Here is a 21,167-nt window from a genome sequence, read left to right as displayed (position 1 = left end):
AGGCCAGAGTGATGCTCATGGGGAGGACTAAACCTTTTGCTATTGCTGACCTTAGAGATAGAAAAAGACGGCCACGAGCCAAGGAATGTGGAAGCCTCTAGAAGCTGGAAACGGCAAGGAACCTGAGTCTCAACCGGAGCTTCCAGAATGAATGAGGCTTTGCCAATACTCAGTATTAGCCCATGAGACCTGTGTCAGATTTGACATATAGAACTGTACATAAGACATCTGTGGTGTTTTGAGCTACTATACAAGCAGCAAGAGAAAACTAATAAAGCAGCAAGAGAAAACTAATAAAGGTATATATTGCAATTCTTAAAGCAGCACTAAAACACAATGCAAGTATCTACCACGGATCTTAGGAGGAAAGAGGGTTCCGGATACGAGCCATTCCTGGTAGAGAGAAAGCTGATTCTGTTCTTGGTTTCGGGCTTGACAAGCTGAGCAGTAACGCTGTTATTTTCTTCTTCTCAAAGAAGTTGAATAATGTCACAGTATTAAGGCATTAAATCTTAAGCATCATATTTATGGAGGTGTCCTCAAGCCCTGAGACAGTTATGACTATGTTTTCCAACACTTCTTTCTACCTGGAGTGGTTATTGGGTTGCTTAGTATGAAATTGATTAAAATAAATAAATATAAAAAAGCAACTGAATCAGCACTCTCCAGAACTGATAGCTGGAAGTCTGATCCTGAGGAGAGAGACTTCAAAACTATGTAGATTTCTGCTATACTTTTATATAGGCCTAAATAGCTATTCATATCAGCATTTTTTTTTTTTTTTTTTTTTTTTTTACGGTATGTGGGCCTCTCACTATTGCGGCCTCTCCCATTGTGGAGCACAGGCTCCGGACGCACAGGCTCAGCGGCCATGGCTCACGGGCCCAGCCGCTCTGTGGCATGTGGGATCCCCCCGGACCGGGGCATGAACCCGTGTCCCCTGCACTGGCAGGTGGACTCTCAACCACTGCGCCACCAGGGAAGCCCCATATCAGCATTTTTAAAAATCCTAAACTTACAACTAGATCATAGAGTACAGTAACTGAGGTTCATTCCAAAGCTCTGAATTATAAAGAAAAGGTTATGTTCGGTGAATTTTGTTTAAAAAAGAGATAATACATAACATTGTACATTTTCAGCCAATGATTCTCACATGAACTGATGATATTTTAAACAAAAAAAAACGTTACCACTTAAAATTCAACTATATGGAATGTTATTAGCATTATTTTTATATCTCTCCATTCTCCAGTACACTTGGATAACAGACTTTCTTGCATATTCACTCATTGCCCTTTCCGAAATGGGTTGCCAAGATTTTCAGACACCCAAGACACACAGTCACCACACAGAAGCTAGATTACTGGCCTTATCTCAAAGCCAAGGCTGCTTATGTGTCCTGGGATATTGATTATTTTTCCTTAACAGAAAAAAGCTGCAAAACTCAAAACTCTGCCTCTGGAGCCAAAGAGCCACAGCCAGAGTTGTATTAGCAACTGGTGGTCCATGAAGAAATGATAAAACAGTAAAAGCAAAAACAGAATGGAGAAAGATGAGAAGGCACACAGGAAGGACAGAAAATGAAAAGGTTCAATACAACAATATCTCAGTTATATGTTAACAGCTGTTACAACTTCCTGGCACCTAAACTGTAATCACACAATCAATGCTGTGTGTGTAATATTTTCAACAATGCTTGTTTGAACAGATAAAAGTCAATCTGTATAAGGAATAAAGATGGAAATTTATCAGTATTATTAAAAGCATTTTATTTTATTAAAAATTCATTCTTTACTTAAAATAATTCAAAGAAAACTCATACAAAACAATTGTATTTTTGGTATGTTTGCCTAAATATTATTTAAGTAGTATCTCGCCTTCCCCACTCCCAAGGGAGCTGTCTACTGGTTTTGTCTCTCCTTGTAGAATTTACCAGTGTCCTTAACATAGGGGGGCAATCAACAGAAATTACACACAAAGCTTTGTTACTTTCTTCTCACCAATGATCAAGTTATTGTGACACAAAAAATCCTTTAGAAGGACTACTAACAAGGTATTATAAAAATGCATCGACTGGCAGAAAAAAACATTTGTTGAGCTCATATACCACATGCCGGTGCCATCACAGATGCTGACTATAGCAAAAAAAAAAAAAAAAAAAAAAAAAAAAAAAAAAAAAAAAAAAAAAAAAAAAAAAAAGCACAGTTCTTGGCTTCAGGAGCTCACAGTATTATGAAGGGGAAAGAAATGTAAAAAGGAAATTATAAAGTGTTAAATTTGCATGCTCCAGACATAGAAGAGGGAGTGCAAACCCAGCCTGAGAGAGCAAATGTGGGACCTTTCTGAAGCCAAGGCTTAACATCTTGAACAGGGAGTAGGATCTAGCCAGAGGTAATGGTTGTATTTCAAGGTAATAAAATAACAAGAAAGTTTACAGAGGTAACGTTCACAGATCACAGCACAGGAGAGGAAATAACAGCAATCTGGAATTGCTGAGCATACAGCAAAAGTCAGGAAGGGGTGAGAGATGAGTCTGGGCAGGAAGTCAGCGCCCAGATATCATCTATCCTGTTGAGGAGACTGGGTTTTACTTTATGGGATCTACAAAGTAAGGGATCGGAAACCAGGTTACAGTTTTAAAATAACATAATAGAGCAGCATTATTCACAGTAGCCAAGAGGTGGAAACTGCCCAAATGTCCATCAATAGATTAATAGATAAACAGAATGTGGTATATACATACAGTGAAATATTATTCATAAAATGTATATACAGCGCATATACATACAGTGAAATACATGCAGAGATGAAACTTTGATACATGCACAACATGGGTAAACTTGAAGATACTATGCAAGTGAAATAAGCCAGACACAAAAGGACAGAGAGTATATGATTCCACTTATATAAGAAACCTAGGTTAGTCAAACTCATAGAGACAGAAAGCAGGATGGTTGTTGCCAGGTGCAGGGGAGAGGGGTGAATGTGGACTTACTGTTTAATGGGTAAAGAGTTTCAGTTTGGGAAGGTGAAAAAGTTTTGGAGATGGATGATGGTGATGGTTATACCACAATATGAATATACTTAAAAAATTAAAAATTTTACTGTGGGGAATGTTTACATATTAAAAATTCAGAAGTGTGGTGTGTTTTTGGATAGAATGAGATCGGAGCCATGGATGCAGGGAAACTGGGTGAGACACACTAGTCTAAGCCTTCATTAAAGAGGGCAGGAGGAGTAAGGCTGGAAGGGAGGAAATAATTTGGGAAATATTAGGGAATATAATGGGCAATAAGATGGGCTGGCTCTGGTGGTTTACAAGAACCTCAATGATCTACGCTCCAAAACTTACTGGTTCAAAACTACAATGTATATTTAATATTTCACAATTTTGTGCATGCCTTAGTCAGTTCAGGCTGTTCTAACAAAGTACTATAGACTGGGTGGCTTAAACAAGAAACATTTACTTCTCACAGTTCTGGAGGCCAGAAAGTCTAAGATCAAGGTGCTACAGATTTGGTGTCTGGTGAGGGCCTGTCTTCTTGCTGTGTCCTCACATGGTAGTAAGAGGATTAGAGATGTCTCTGGGGTCTCTTGTATAAGGGCACTGATCTTATTCGTGAGGGCTCCATCCTCCTGACCTAATCACCTGCCAAAGGCCCCACTTCCAAATATCATCATATTGGGGGTTAGGTGTCAACAGATGAATTTTAGGGGGACACAACATTCAGTCCATAACAGTGGAACAGGAATTTGGGCAGGACTCAGCTGGTTGATTCTTCTGTTTCACATGGCATCAATAGAAGTTACTCAGCAGTATCCAGCTAGAGGATGGCCTGGTGTGGGAGTGTAAAGAAGGTCCAAGTTCACTTCTCTTGTAAGTCTTGTCACTGGAGTGAAGGGTTGGAAGGCTGGGCTCAGGTGCGACAATCAGCAAGAGTGTGTTCTCACGGCCTCTCCGATGTGATGGCCTTTTTAGGACAGTCAGAATTCTCACACGGCACCTCAGGGCTGCCAGACAGCATAAGTGGAAGCTGCAAGGCTTCTTACAACCAAGCCTTGGATGTTACAGAAAGTCACTTCTCTTGCATTCTATTGGTTCAGGCAGGTAGCCAAGGCAGGTTCTGATCGCGGAGAAGGGTAATTAGATGGCATCTCTCAGTTGAAGCCATCTTTAATCTACCACATCAAACTTTGGGAGGTGATGCATATAAAATCATCATGAGAATCAGATTTCTAGCATGAGTAACTGGGAAGGCCTTATACTCGAACAGAGACGACAGAAGAGGAGCCAGGCTTAAAGGGGGAGATAATGAGTTCATCTCTGGGAAACAGCAGTTTGAGAAAATAATAGAGATTATATGGATTTGTATATTTAAACCATGATTAAATTTCACAGATTCTAGGAAACCCATGAGCCTTAGGATTGCTGATCCCTTTACAACCTATTCTTTGGCATTTTCTCTCATCTCAGCTCCTGCCACTCCTCCAATTTATGATCATTTATTTAGCACTCCTGTGTCCTAAGCACTATTCCAAGCACTAGACTTTCACTGACAATGAAGTCAGACAAGATAACAGATATAGGTGAAGAAAGACAGATAAAAACAATTAAACACACAAATAAACAGAATATTTTCAGGCTGTGATAAAGGCCATAGTAACAACATTATGATGTAAAGGGAATGCCTGGGAATAAAGGGTGAAGGAAGAGGATAGTGATTATGTGGGTATTCTGGATGTTTGCTGGGAAGGTGATAATATGAACTGAGACCTGATACAGAAGCCATCCATGAGTGCCAGGCAGAGTGAAAGGCCGAAGCAGGGGCCACAGGGTGGGAATGAGGGCAGAAGGAATGAAGGGATTCTTTACAACTCCTAGAGGAAAACATAGGCAGAACACTCCTTGTCATAAATCACAGCAATATTTTTTTGGATGCATCTCCTAGAGTAATGGAAATAAAAGCAAAAGTAAACAAATGGGATCTAATTAAACTTAAAAGCTTTTGTACAGCAAAGGAAACCATAAACAAAGCAAAAAGACAATCTACAGAATGGGAGAAAATATTTCCAAACAATGTGACCAACAAGGGCTTATTTCCAAAATATACAAACAGCTCGTAACAGGTCAATGTCAAAAAAAACAAAAAAACCCCAACCCAATCAAAAACGGGCAGAAGACCTAAATAGATATTTTCTCCAAAGAAGACATACAGATGACCAAGAGGCACATGAAAAGATGCTCAACATCGCAAATTATTGAAAACCCCAACCCAATCAAAAACGGGCAGAAGACCTAAATAGATATTTTCTCCAAAGAAGACATACAGATGACCAAGAGGCACATGAAAAGATGCTCAACATCGCAAATTATTGGAGAAATGCAAATCAAAACTATAATGAGGTATCACCCACACCAGTCTATTGGGGGTTAGGTGTCAACAGATGAATTTTAGGGGGACACAACATTCAGTCCATAACAGTGGAACAGGAATTTGGGCAGGACTCAGCTGGTTGATTCTTCTGTTTCACATGGCATCAATAGAAGTTACTCAGCAGTATCCAGCTAGAGGATGGCCTGGTGTGGGAGTGTAAAGAAGGTCCAAGTTCACTTCTCTTGTAAGTCTTGTCACTGGAGTGAAGGGTTGGAAGGCTGGGCTCAGGTGCGACAATCAGCAAGAGTGTGTTCTCACGGCCTCTCCGATGTGATGGCCTTTTTAGGACAGTCAGAATTCTCACACGGCACCTCAGGGCTGCCAGACAGCATAAGTGGAAGCTGCAAGGCTTCTTACAACCAAGCCTTGGATGTTACAGAAAGTCACTTCTCTTGCATTCTATTGGTTCAGGCAGGTAGCCAAGGCAGGTTCTGATCGCGGAGAAGGGTAATTAGATGGCATCTCTCAGTTGAAGCCATCTTTAATCTACCACATCAAACTTTGGGAGGTGATGCATATAAAATCATCATGAGAATCAGATTTCTAGCATGAGTAACTGGGAAGGCCTTATACTCGAACAGAGACGACAGAAGAGGAGCCAGGCTTAAAGGGGGAGATAATGAGTTCATCTCTGGGAAACAGCAGTTTGAGAAAATAATAGAGATTATATGGATTTGTATATTTAAACCATGATTAAATTTCACAGATTCTAGGAAACCCATGAGCCTTAGGATTGCTGATCCCTTTACAACCTATTCTTTGGCATTTTCTCTCATCTCAGCTCCTGCCACTCCTCCAATTTATGATCATTTATTTAGCACTCCTGTGTCCTAAGCACTATTCCAAGCACTAGACTTTCACTGACAATGAAGTCAGACAAGATAACAGATATAGGTGAAGAAAGACAGATAAAAACAATTAAACACACAAATAAACAGAATATTTTCAGGCTGTGATAAAGGCCATAGTAACAACATTATGATGTAAAGGGAATGCCTGGGAATAAAGGGTGAAGGAAGAGGATAGTGATTATGTGGGTATTCTGGATGTTTGCTGGGAAGGTGATAATATGAACTGAGACCTGATACAGAAGCCATCCATGAGTGCCAGGCAGAGTGAAAGGCCGAAGCAGGGGCCACAGGGTGGGAATGAGGGCAGAAGGAATGAAGGGATTCTTTACAACTCCTAGAGGAAAACATAGGCAGAACACTCCTTGTCATAAATCACAGCAATATTTTTTTGGATGCATCTCCTAGAGTAATGGAAATAAAAGCAAAAGTAAACAAATGGGATCTAATTAAACTTAAAAGCTTTTGTACAGCAAAGGAAACCATAAACAAAGCAAAAAGACAATCTACAGAATGGGAGAAAATATTTCCAAACAATGTGACCAACAAGGGCTTATTTCCAAAATATACAAACAGCTCGTAACAGGTCAATGTCAAAAAAAACAAAAAAACCCCAACCCAATCAAAAACGGGCAGAAGACCTAAATAGATATTTTCTCCAAAGAAGACATACAGATGACCAAGAGGCACATGAAAAGATGCTCAACATCGCAAATTATTGGAGAAATGCAAATCAAAACTATAATGAGGTATCACCTCACACCAGTCAGAATGGCCATCATCAGCAAATCCACAAACAATAAATGCTGGAGAGGGTGTGGAGAGAAGGGAACCCTCTTGCACTGTTGGTGGGAATGCAAATTGGTGTAGCCACTATGGGGAACAGTACGGAGGTTCCTCAAAAAACTAAAAATAGAGCTACCATATGATTCAGCAATCACACTCCTGGGCATATATCAGACAAAACTATAATTTGAAAAGATACATGCACCCCAATGTGCATAGCAGCAGTATTTACAATAGCCAGGACATGGAAGCAACCTAAATGCCCATTGACAGAGGAATGGATAAGAAGATGTGGTACATATATACAGTGGAATACTACTCAGCCATAAAAAAGAATGAAATCATGCCATTTGCAGCAACATGGATGGACCTAGCGATGATCATACCGGCTGAAGTAAGCCAGACCGAGAAAGACAAATATCACGTGATATCACTTAGTGTGGAACCAAAAAACGTGACACAAATGAACTTATTTACAAAATAGAAACAGACCCACAGACATAAAAGACAAATTTATGGTTACTAAAGGGGATGGGGGAAGGTATCAATCAGGAGTCTGGGATTAGCAGATTCACACAACTATATATAAAATAAACAACAAGAACCTACCGTATAGCACAGGAAACTATATTTAATATCTTGTAATAACCTATAATGGAAAAGAATCTGAAAAAGAATATATAAAGAATACATATATAAAAGAATATATATGTATAACAGAATCACTCTGCTGTACCCCTGAAACTAACACAACATTGTAAATCAACTATACTACAATTTTTAAAAATGAATCAGATGGACCTTAATTTAAAAAAATAATAATGAAGGGATTCTCCATCCTCCATCCTCTTTTTTGCCTCCCTGCATCTGTACATGGTGTTTCTTCCCGTAATGACTTTTTGTAACTTCTCTGCCTGGATGACTCCTGGTTTTCCATGGAAACCCAATTAAGACGCTTTCTTCTTCAGGAAGTCTCCCCTAAAACCTTCAGACCAAATTAGGAGGCATTTTCCTGGGCTCCAGGAAGGCAGCCCTGCCACAGCCTCTGTAGCCCACACTATGACAGTTGTGTTGACTTCCATCCCTAATAATCTGGTAGTTGTTTGAGGGTAAGGCATTTGTCTTTGATTTCAGCATCACCAGCAAGTAGAAAATAGTAAAGGCTCTCTTTTTTTTTTTTTTTTTTGCGGTACGCGGGCCTCACACTGCTGTGTGCTCTCCCGTTGCGGAGCACAGGCTCCGGACGCGCAGGCTCGGCGGCCATGGCTCACGGGCCCAGCCGCTCCACGGCATGTGGGATCTTCCCGGACCGGGGCACGAACCCGTGTCCCCTGCATCAGCAGACGGACTCCCAACCACTACGCCACCAGGGAAGCCCTAAAGGCTCTCTTAAATAAGTGAGTGAAGGGGCTAATAAGGAAGGAGGACAGGGAGAGAAGGAGGAAAGAAAATGAAAACATCATAAATGAGGAAGGTAGCATGTAAAACGTTAGTGGAATCTAGCTACAAAGGTATTTTTAGCTTATAGTCAGCATTTTCTGCTTGATTAAGTACTGCAGTACACACACATGCACACACACGAACTTCACTGTATTACCTAAGCAAGAATAAAATTCTAGCCTCTAGGACACTTCTGGAAGAAATCCAAACCTGGCCTAGGGCTTGCTGTCTTCTCATTTTGCTGTCCACTGTTTCTGGCGTAGAACAGACACCCTGCAAGCTCATGTGGACTTGCACTTGGAGAGAGAAGGAGCAGCTCTTGGCTAGAGCTCCCTAAGCCCATCCACTAGGTTCCTCATATGTTTACTTAATAGCAGCTGCCAACAAGATTTCCAGCTCCCCCCATGCCCTGATATTAGAGGAGAATGTTTCAGAGCCACCTGGGGAAAATAACTGAGCCCAGAGAATGCCATGGAGAAAAACAGCAATAGTGCCCCACATTTAAAACTGAAGTCGTGTTTTGGAATGAGGAAAAGCAGGCCTTCTTACAACACGCAGGGAGCTTGCAACGGGGCAGATGAAAGTAAAAACCATAAAGGAAACAGGTCTTAGTATTTTCGTATTTTTCTGTGGCAGCAGAGGGCATGCCACTGAGTACTCCCTAAAGCTGAAGGGGAAAAGGAAACAGAGTGTGACCCAAAGAATAAAAATATGACCTTATGGGATTGCTTTCCCAGTTCTATATTACCTAGAAGCAATCTGTAAACACTCAGCTTTCGAATTCAGCTTCAGAATCACGAATCACCAAATTATAGCACAGGCATCATACAACCTAGAGGGTTTTACTGTATGTTTCTGTTTCCAAGAATTGAGACAAAGAACAACTAACCTTTATTGAGAAAAAATGTGAATATGGCTCATATGGTCGAAGGACAGTGAGGGTAAGAGAAGTTTAAAAGCTCCCTCTTCCCATAATTTATAAGGGATCTTGAGCAAGACTTTATATTGTATCTCAAACCATTAGGTTTTCTTGAGAACAGTTATGTTTCTGTTCCATAAAGTTCTAAAAGACAACCTATTGGGTTTTTGTATTTTCCAGGAAATATGTAGGTTGGGATAAGCTGTTAAATCCATAATTTCAAAAAGTGGTGATTCTTAATTTTGTTTCATGATGAGTGACAGAGAAGATATGAAACATTAAATAATGACCCAAATGAAAATAACCCTCAAATTTAAATGTGAATTTGGGGAAACCCCCTAGAGGTCCAGTGGTTAGGACTCCACGCTTCCACTGCAGGGGGCACGGGTTCGATCCCTGGTCTTGGAACGAAGATTCTGCAAGATGCATGGTCCCCCCAAAATGTGAATTTTTTGCAAAAGGAGCAAAAGAAATTGTTCTTCATCACTGACAAATGAAATGATCAGACCTGAATAGTGAAAAAGAGCTGATGTTATTGCTACCCTTGTTTGTCAATCATCATGGAGTCAGAAGCACCAGTTTTATACAAAAAAGTAATTCACTGGAGGACCAAGAGAAGGTTTCTAATTCACTATGAAAATTTTCAAAGATACTATCATTAACCTAATGTTTTTAAAAAATTTTATATTACATTGGTCTATAGTTGATTTACAATGTTGTGCTATTTCAGGTGTACAGCAAAGTGATTCAGTTATACATATACATACATCTATTCTTTTCAAATTCTTTTCCCATTTAGGTTATTACAGAGTATTGAGCAGAGCTCCCTTTGCTATACAGTAGGTCCTTGTTGGTTATCTATTTTAAATATAGTAGTGTATACATGTCAATCCCAAACTAACCTAATGTTTTTAGTTTATGTCTGCGGCAAATGAAGGCTACATTGGAAAGAGTTGTTTATCCTGCTGACGCAACGCATTTTTATTAGGTGAACAGAAGAATATACCTCTTTAAAAATAAATTCCTGAATCGTTTCCTTTTTGTATTTATTAAAGCAGTATCAAATACAAGCTATGTTTTATATCTAACTTAAAGTTAAAAATTGCTATTTTATGTTTTGAAAGATATACATTTATGACACTCTAATCAGTGCAGTTTAAAAGGTTGAAGTTATACAATGTTGTGGACATATACAATTTCATATTTAATTGTGGAAGAAACAGAAACAATCATTTTCAGATATGAATTAGGAAAAGTGGTTGCATGTCATTAATTAGCTGTAAAGAAACTCATGGGATTGAATTCCAAGCTCTAAAATCCTAGTGTTAAATTAAATGCCTAATGACCTGTCATAGTTCCGTCAGCCGGGCTGACAAGTCCTGAACAGGCATTTGCTTCATCCATTATCCAGTGGCAGGTGCTGAAATGTTTGGTCCCCAGGAGGGGGCTGGGCTGAGGCCTTGGGGAGCCTTGATCATCTTTTGCCTTTGCCTAGCAACAGCCGGTGTGGGCACTTGCTTGGAGGACAGAGGCAGGGCCCAGAAACTGGTCAATGAGTGAGCTCCGGAGAACAGAGGAAGAGGAAAGTAAGCTAAAGAAATGCTGTTTTTTATCCCTTTTACAAGTCTCTTAATTACTTACGTCACTCAGTGTAGCCTCATGTATCAAAACCCTACCATATGTCTGGCATTTTTGATGAGCTCTGCTATGATAACAGTTCCTGATTTTGAGGTGTAGCATGTAGCAGTCAGGTTCAAAGGCCATACATAATCAACCACCTAAAATATATTTTAAAAATGCAAGGCAGGGCTTCCCTGGTGGCGCAGTGGTTGAGAGTGGGGACACGGGTTCATGCCCCAGTCTGGGAAGATCCCACATGCCGCGGAGAGGCTGGGCCCGTGAGCCATGGCCGCTGAGCCTGCGCATCCAGAGCCTGTGCTCCGCGACGGGAGAGGCCACAACAGTGAGAGGCCCGTGTACCACCAAAAAAAAAACAAGGCAGAAGGACAAATTAAAATCAAGTGTGTAGTATATAATCTAAGTTACTTTTAAAGCTGATAATGGAAGAATTAGAGCATGGACAGCCCTAGGGTCTGAGATAAAGTTTATACATTATACATTTTTGATGAGAATGTCTTTTTAATATAAACAGTTTAGCATAGTGATTATAACAATAGACTGTAAGAGGATAAACTTAAAAATTTTCCTATTAATTAATTTATTTTTAGCAGTGTGTATGTGTCAATCCCAAACTACCAATTCAAAAGTGCAATTCAACCCATGACGGCTAGATAAATATTCAGTACAAATATTAAAACATTTAATAATGAAGCCGCATTTGCTTCATAGCAAATGCACTTAGCTTTTTATACTGAGGGTCCATGAGGGGATAAGCAAAAACAATGATAATAACAGTAATAACTAAATATAATAGATAGCTCCTCTTCAGTGGACAAATATGCCAGGAAGTATGCCTAGATCTGGACTTGTGTTGTCATGCTTCATCTTAACTACTGAGCTATGAAGTAGGCAGTATTTTCCTATTTTAAAGGTGAGAAAACAAAAACTTAAAGGATAATTGGTCTAACATCACATACCTGATTAGGAGCAGAAAAGAGGATTATATCCATTTCACAGGCTTCATGTGTTTCATATGATATTTTATTTCAATGATACAGAGATGAGTTACTGGATACCAACAAAAAGACATCTTTCCAATAGTTCTTAGATGGCCAGAAATTTACCTGAAAGAAGGTGTGGCTACAGTATGCACACTTAGATGGAAAGTTTTTATCAGTTCTAATGCATGCAATTACTTGTAAGTTTCTTTCTTTCTTTTTTTTTTTTTTCTTTGTGTATGATCCTTTTAATGTGTTGTTGGATTCTGTTGGCTAGTATTTTGTTGAGGATTTTTGCATCTATATTCATCAGTGATATTGGTCTGTAATTTTCTTTTTTTGTAGTATCTTTGTCTGGTTTTGGTATCAGGGTGATGGTGGCCTCATAGAATGAGTTTGGGAGTGTTCCTTCCTCTGCAATTTTTTGGAAGAGTTTGAGAAGGATGGGTGTTAGCTCTTCTCTAAATGTTTGATGGAATTCAACAAATTCCATCAAACATTTAGAAGCCATCTGGTCCTGGGCTTTTGTTTGTTGGAAGATTTTTAATCACAGTTTCAATTTCATTACTTGTGATTGGTCTGTTCATATTTTCTATTTCTTCCTGGCTCAGTCTTGGAAGGTTATACCTCTCTAAGAATTTGTCCATTTCTTCCAGGTTGTCCATTTTATTGGCATAGAGTTGCTTGTAGTAGTCTCTTAGGATGCTTCGTATTTCTGCGGTGTCCGTTGTAACTTCTCCTTTTTCATTTCTAACTTTATTGATTTGAGTCCTATCCCTCTTTTTCTTGATGAGTCTGGCTAATAGTTTATCAATTTTGTTTATCTTCTCAAAGAACCAGGTTTTAGTTTTATTGATCTTTGCTATTGTTTTCTTTGTTTGTATTTCACTTATTTCTTCTCTAATCTTTATGATTTCTTTCCTTCTGCTAACTTTGGGTTTTGTCTGTTCTTCTTTCTCTAGTTCCTTCAGGTGTAAGGTTAGATTGTTTATTTGAAGTTTTTCTTGTTTCTTGAGGTAGGCTTGTATAGCTATAAACTTCCCTCTTAGAACTGCTTTTGCTGCATCCCATAGGTTTTGGATTGTCGTGTTTTCATTGTCATTTGTCTCTAGGTATGTTTTGATTTCCTCTTTGATTTCTTCAGTGATCTCTTGGTTATTTAGTAACATATTGTTTAGCCTCCATATGTTTGTGTTTTTTACATTTTTTTCCCCTGTAATTCATTTCTAATCTCATAGCGTTGTGGTCAGAAAAGATGCTTGATATGATTTCAATTTTCTTAAATTTACTGAGGCTTGATTTGTGACCCAAGATGTGATCTATCCTGGAGAAAGTTCCATGTGCACTTGAGAAGAAAGTGTAATCTGCTGCTTTTTGGATGGAATGTCCTATAAATATCAATTAAATCTGTCTGGTGTATTTGTAAGTTTCATATTTAGTATTTTACAATCTTTAATCATGTGAAATTTTTCATCAATTTCTTCTAGTTGCATATTAAAATTATTCTAGTCCCTTAAAAAAAAAAAAGAGCCCTGAGTCCTAAACACAATACGCTAAAAAAATGAGTTGATACTAGTACATGTGATTTTAGAATCAGTGGGAATGCACAGGAAAGAAGCTGTTTCTTTTGTTGTTCAGGGAAAAGATTGTTAATTACTTTTAGGCTCCCATGACAAGTGGCAAAAGAACTACAGGAAAAACTCAAAGAAGCAAATTCAGGTAACTTCGATCTTAAGTATTTAGTAAGTAGCAACAGATAAAGCAGTCAGTGCTAATGTAGAATATTTAGGGCCAAGTTAAAAAAATATGAATACATTTTTTTCAGAAGTTTCTTTTTCTCTTTCTTTTTCATCTTATATTACATACATAGTTTTTTCCCACCTTTGTTCTAGAACAATTACTATAATTCACCAATGAAAAGAAAACAATATTTTCTGGAGGTAGAAGTAAATAGATTTTTGAGAACTTACTCAAAATCAGTGATGGAAACAACAATTACACTAGGTGATAAGTGTAATAGATCTGAATTTTCCTTATTTAATGTTCAAATCCATGGAAGTCTAATGAAAAATTTATTACTCTTCTGCAATTTGCAATTGACTTCTTAACTTCTCATTCCCGACAAATCAAGAAACTAAGCCAGACATGAAGGAAGTTTTAGTATTTTCATCTGCTGTTGGACTAAAGGCTTTCCTTTGTTAATAACTTCTAATAATGTATTTTATTAGGATCATACCTTATAATTTACTAAGAGCCTTCACACACATCCACTCATTTTACACTTCCTACAAATCTGTAAAATATTTTATATGTATAAAGAAATATATATATATAAAATCAAATATAAAGTCCCTTAAGCAGATGAGAAAACCGAAACTCAAAAGAGATCTGTGTGACCCTCTAAAGTAGCAAAACTTAGAAATGGCAGAACCAGAACTCTTAGTGCAAAGATTCTAAAATTCATTAGTTTTACCATCACACATCATTAACTGTGTACATTTTAACACAGATGTCAAAAACCATCACTAATTATTAACCTACTTACCGCCCCTCTTCAATGTGTTTCATCATCAGTAATCTGGCAAACAATAAATAACATCCACTTACAGTTAAACAGAAAATGCTTTAAACCCCCAACCTAATTTTGGAGTACCAGTTTCCCTCACTGCCATTTAAATTCTGTGGCATTTTGATGGATAAAGTCTGGCAAAACTCACCTCTTTCTGACGGTACTTAATGGCCAATTTGAGTCTCGCGAGATCATTTCCACTTTGTTCTTCTAGGAGACTGTTGTCATCGCGGTAATTAAGAATGATTTCCAGCTCGCGGGAACTTCTTGTCTGATCCAGCAGGTCCTTAGCAAATTGTTTGCACTGTCGTGACAGCTCCTCATACTCTGACTTGAATTCATTTTCCACCTTACTCAGTTCCTGGAGCTCCCAACTTAACTGAAAGGCTGTGAGAAAAGGGTCTTCACTGGACAGGGCGATGAGAGAGGGGCTGGCCAGGGCCTTGTAGATGTTGAGTCTGGAGCGGGAGTGGCGGAGACTGTCCACATCCGAGCTGGACACGCATTCGACACAGTTGCAGCGGACCTCGTGGGGTCTGGGCACCGAGACGCCTTTCTGAACCAAAAGTTTTATTATCTCATAATTATTTGTATGGGCTGCCAAAATGATGGGTGTAATGTCCGGAGTGAATTCAGAGAACTGCTTATCAAGGAGTATGGGAGGCACCTAGAAAAAAGAAAGCAGAGTTCGTGAGTAGTAACGCATTTGCTCAAGCCTGTGAATTTAAACAACGCGCTATAGCAATGTTGAACAAGATTCATAAGTCTTTTTGCCAGGTTTTTGGTTTTTTTGCAGAAGAGTTAGGGCTTTTTTCCCCTAAAAAGACAATAGAAAATTAAACAAAAACTAGCTCTGCAATAGAATGACACATTATTCTTTGTTCAATCCGAATTGTGACATTTCATGATACCTTAAACTCAGTGCCTATGGAAACTCTTTGATAAAAGACTTTCTTGCTCCCAACTTATTTTCTGGCTGACAATCTTTGCTTTTCTTTCCCAGTGATATGGGCTCCATAAATAATAAGAAAGACGCTACAAAATAGTTAATGATTTGTTTTAAACCCAAGATCTTCCTCTGCAATAGAAGGTTTTAAATTCTTCAGTCAGGTTTTTTGCTTGTTTGTTTGTGTTTTATCTTCTGCAGTCCTAAGATCCACCCTGCGATTACAGGTGGCAGAGGAACGCAAGAGTGCTAGCCCCTCTGCTTTCCGTTTTCATCCATTCCTTTATGGTATATTTTCCAGATGACAAGAGGGGCCCCATTCTAACATCGCTGTTATTAGAAATAAATGCTTCCTGTGGAAGAACCTTGAAAACATTATGCTAAGTGAAAGAAGCCAGTCACGAAAGATCACATATTGTATGATTCCATTTTTATAAAATATCCAAAATGGGCAAATCTGTATATGGAGAAAGTAGTGATTGCCTAGGCTTGGGGTTAATGGAAGGGATGGGAGGTGACTGCTAGGACACAAAGTTTCTTTTGAGGGTGATAAAAATGTTCTAATATTGTAGTTATGGTTGCACAACCCTGTGAATATACTAAAAATCACTGAATAGTATACTTTAAGTGGGTGAATGTTATGGTCTGTGAATTATATCACAATAAAGCTGTTAAAAAAGAAAAAAAATAAGAAAGAAATGCTTCCCAATGAATCAGGTCACCAATGCTCTTATGAACAATTTCCTTTGGGTTATACTCTAGGAATGGTAATGACAAAAATAATTTAATAGGCACTATTTAGTAGGCCTAAAGCACATCCACCCTCACTATTCATTATTCACATTTTATAGACATGGTCTCTTGGTGAGTAAGTGGGAATCCTGCTATTTGAACCTAGGTCCATCTGTCTGACACCCAGGCCTGTACGTACTGCACTACACCCTGCTGCTTTACAATTTTTGGTTTAGTATTTCTTCCTGATGGTGCAAAGTCATAGAGGCCTCTATGAAAATAAATGCTACATAAGGACAAGTTAAACAGGCATGGCAGACAAAGTGATGACACGTCACATTAAAATATGCTGCTGGTCAAATATGATTAAAACCACAAAAGGATCAAAAGAAAACAACTATGTAGAGAAAAACGAAAGTCATATGAAACTTCAGTAGCACTACTTTTAAGTAGAGGTGTTATCTTTATATGAGAATAATTAAACTCAAATGCTTTTAATTCATCTGGCCATTTTGAATATCCATTTATTTCATAAGACACACACACTATGTATATATATATATATATATATATATATATATATATATATATATACATATTTTTAACATATTCAGTATTTTATTTAATTTTTTAGAAGACAATTTATGTATTTCCCCCATCCCTTCCTTTACGTTAGTGTGACAATTTTCCAAATAAATGACTTAAAGGAAGCTTTGGTCAAGAATGGAATGAAATAGCAAAACAAAACTCAGAAAAACCCCAAATCACTACTGCTTTTTAAAAAAACCCATCACTTTCACCAGTTATATTCAAATAAACACATAAACTATATATACTTAACAGACAGTAGACTGCTGGGACTCTGACAGGTCAGCCCAGCATGCACAGGTGATTGTTTATCCAGGTCCCAGAGGGTAAGTAAGCATTGCATTGAAAAATAACAATAAAACAAAAACACTTAAACAATTGCCTGTTATTGAGTGCTAATTACACATCTGAATCAAGTATTACATGGAGTCTGAAAACTGGGGGTTTTCTTATTCTTCCATCACTTCTAAGTTTAGTAATTGGCATTCTTCTGTATGTACAATTTTTCTCTCTTCTCCTCTTAATTATTGAGTATTACTAATGAACCCATGGATTCTTCCTTTATTTTATTCAATATATTTTGATTCATTGCAATAATTATTCATTTTGAACTTGTTATTGAGGTATAGCATACATACATACAGTAAAATGCACAGAGATCAGTGTACATCTTGAAACCTTTATTAAAACGTGAACACACCTGTGTGACAAGACACAGACAAAAATCTAGATGAGGGCTTCCCTGGTGGCACAGTGGTTAAGAATCTGCATGACAATGCAGGGGACACGGGTTTGAGCCCTGGTCCAGGAAGATCCCATATGCCCCAGAGCAACTAAGCCCGTGCACCACAACTACTGAGCCCGCATGCCACAACTACTGAAGCCTGCGTGCCTAGAGCCGGTGCTCCACAACAAGAGAAGCCACCGCAATGAGAAGAAGCCCATGCACCGCAACAAAGGGTAGTCCCCGCTTGCTGCAACTAGAGAAAGCCCACGCGCAGCAACGTAGACCCAATGCAGCCAAAAATAAAATAAATTTATAAAATATAAATCTAGAAGAGTGCCTGCACCCCAGGGACCTCCCTCTTGTCACCTCCCAGTCATTCCATTTTGTAATCACAAATCTAACTGCTGTCACCACAGATTACTTTCACATATTTTTTAACTTTATATAAACAAATTAAAGTATGTACTTTTTATGTCTAGCTTTCTCCATTCCACATTAGCTCTTTGAAATATATTCATATTGTTAGTAGCAATCGTTTTTGTTACTTCAATTCTGCATAATATTCTGATTTATGAATATAGCACAATTTATTTACCATTCTATTTTTGATGATATTTGTGTGGTTTCCAGTCTGTGGCTATTCAGAATATTGCTCTTATGCACATTTTTGTCCATGTCTGTTGGTCTTGTATCTAGCAATGGAATTTCTGGGTCAAACAATTTTCTTAAGCAGTGATAACAATTTTCATGCCCACCACAAATTATACTTGGTATTCCCAGTTATTTATCTATCAATCTATCTATCCATCTATTTATTTACACCATTCAACTTTTTAAGCAATCATTTTGAATTGGATTATTCATTATTTATTATCAGGGTTGGGTACTGAATTTTTCTAAGGCCTTTTATACTTCTCTGAGGATAATCATAATTATTCTCCTTAGTCCTAAAACTATGGTGCGTGTGTACACAAACCCACACATCCGTGTACACACACACACAGTATAATACTATGCAAACGGTTTTAGCATAAAAAATTAGTAAATTCCCTAAGGAGAGTATGAATAAAGCAAAAGGGAAATGAATTTAGAGAAGACATTATTTTTACTTGGTAGAATTAGAAAAGGATTTTAGGAGGAATTTAAACTTAAGATTGGTTGGAACTAGCAATGTAGAAAAGTTACAGGAAAAATGACAACAAGAAGAAAATAAGAAAGATGGATTCATAGCAAATACTTTCTTTAGAGTATGGGATAAATCATATAGAGATAAATAATCATAAAATGCATCAGTGTAGATCAGGGCAAGATGAGGGAAGGTTTTGAATCGCCTTATTTTGTAGACATTGGTGGAGTCATGGAAGAATTGAACCAGGAGAGTGATGGAGTAATTCCGAAGTATTAACATCCCGCTAGCATATTTTGATTCTTGAATTAAGAGGTAGATGGGTAGAGGCAGATAACGGAGCCTGGTAACGAGTGCAGTCTGAACTAGGGTTGTAGAATGGAAAAGGAGAGGCTGTGCATGTGACCCATCAAGCGGTGCTGGGGGTGTGAGAGAGAACAAGCATGGAATAGAACAGTTTGAAGCAAAGATATCAGAAAATAAGAGAGGTCTAGTCCAGATGCCCTGAGATACCTTCCAGTTCAGATTTCATTTTCTTTAATGTCTACTTTTCTGGGAGGGAAAGCTGGTCAACAGAACTAAACAATTCAAAGTTCCATTACAGAATGGCCATGTGCTAATGGCACATTTGCAAAATCTTGCCCTGAAAGGGGACTTTCAGAGAAGTCCTAAATCAAATAAGGGCCAATGAACTTTCCCCTCTCTTCGGTCTGTTAGCTGGCTATGAATAACAATTGATAAAAGGCCACTTCTTACTGACTTCATTGGAAAGATGAGAGTGCCACCCACACGACCTCTTGCCTTGGAAGATGGTGATATTGAAGACAGGAAGAGGGCAGCAAGCTGAGAGACTGCTGTTTGCTGAGCTCCCTCAGCTGAGAAATTTATCCGTTGAGTAGCCACTTTGCTATCTACTAAATACTCAGAAATTTAAAGAAGTCTAAAATATAAGGCATTTGATCTCAGAAACATTTAGAAAATGCAGAGAATGGGCTTGCTCCCTCTTTTTCGTGCTTCATTCACCAGTCTATTTTCTGTCTCCATCCTGTGCTTTGCTTTATCCAATATCTTCAATATGCAACTCTCCCTCTTTCCTTTTGTGGTGCCAACGTTACAAGTGAAAAGCATATTTTTCTAGCATTAAAATAAATAAATAGGTCACTAGAAGTGCTTGGTAGCTATTACCTAAAAATGGTTTTGATAGAAATATTGTATTTTTCCAAATTTTTCAAATTTGCCATTTGGCATATTTAAGGATGGATATAAAGATCATGAGGATAACCCTGTAGATAAAAATCACACTATGCTTGACTTATTTTAGCTGAAGTAAACTCTACAGACATAAAAACACTACACCCAGGCAAACATACATGCATGAAAATGTATACTCACATTACTCGTAAACAAACAACACACTCCACCGTTTAACAAATTCCAACTGATTGAATTATACAGTTGATCCAGTAATCTACAACTAAGTAGAAGAGGCAGTTAAAAGAGGATCTGGAAACCAAATTCATGTCCCTGTTTCTTAGGTTGCGTAGCTGGAAGTTTGCTCTGGCTTTTCTTCTGTCTAAGATTTATGAATGAGTATTTGTTCAACGTCTTTTTCTCAGCCTTATCATAACATTAGTTACATTATTAACTGAATCATTTTCATGTCACATAGCATTCACAATGACTGACCTACACATAAGCTAATTAACACCCATTAATCAGTTCAAGTGATTAACTATTAACCCATAAACTGCTAGCTTTTCTCAAATTCAACCAAATGCTTTACCTTGAAATCACTCGGCACCAGTCTGAGGCATATGTGACATCTTACCCAAATATAGAAATGTCTCTTTGTGACTAACATATACATTTTTGAACTATTAATCCCGAAGTATACATTTCTAGAAGAGAAATTCATCCTGGAGTGACATTCAACCAGTTTAAAAGAATTCATTCCCTTGCATTCAGCATTTATTAAACTGGGTTGTATAAACTGAGTAAAAGAAATTTACTTATACAATATTATTTGATGTATCCTAAATTATTAAGACTAAATAGATCCATATTCTAATCTGGCTGTACTCAATTAGTTATATTATCTTGTGAAAGTCCCTTAATATTTCTGTTATATGAAAGAGGGTATCCCCTGTAACATGAAATTTCTATGACTCAAAAACTATTTTTATACTCCAGTTGATAGCACAGTAAGTGAAAAGTTATGAGAATTTTTTTCAAGTACTTCAATAAAAATTTGTTAAAATCTTGTTTCATCTTGCTTTTTACACTTTTCTTTTTTTTTTTTTTTTTTTTTTTTTACCATAGTGAAATTTATTTTGTACCCAAGGAAGCTGCAATCACCATCGAAAATCCAAAGTTTCAGGGACAGGCCTCTCACTGTTGTGGCCTCTCCCGTTGTGGAGCACAGGCTCCGGACGC

At 38.0% G+C, this 21,167-nt stretch overlaps 1 protein-coding gene across 6 annotated transcripts in view; it reads right to left on the bottom strand.

Annotated features, from left to right (window-relative positions):
• The window catches only part of TRPC4 (transient receptor potential cation channel subfamily C member 4), a 168,254-nt gene that overhangs the window by 76,123 nt on the left and 70,964 nt on the right, over positions 1 to 21,167 (bottom strand). For 5 of the 6 annotated variants that reach the window (XM_007447179.1, XM_007447178.1, XM_007447180.1 and 2 more), the window contains one exon: positions 14,764 to 15,282. The exons of the other annotated variant lie outside the window; for it this stretch is intronic. In XM_007447179.1, coding sequence (XP_007447241.1) covers positions 14,764 to 15,282 — 519 coding nt within the window. The remainder of the gene's footprint in view (positions 1 to 14,763; positions 15,283 to 21,167) is intronic. 6 annotated transcript variants of the gene reach the window in all.

This window comes from Lipotes vexillifer, unplaced genomic scaffold (assembly GCF_000442215.2).
Source record: "Lipotes vexillifer unplaced genomic scaffold, Lipotes_vexillifer_v1.1 scaffold541, whole genome shotgun sequence".
Taxonomy (NCBI): domain Eukaryota; kingdom Metazoa; phylum Chordata; class Mammalia; order Artiodactyla; family Lipotidae; genus Lipotes; species Lipotes vexillifer.
Note: the sequence above shows the minus strand (reverse complement) of the source record. Positions and strands in the feature narration are given on the sequence as shown.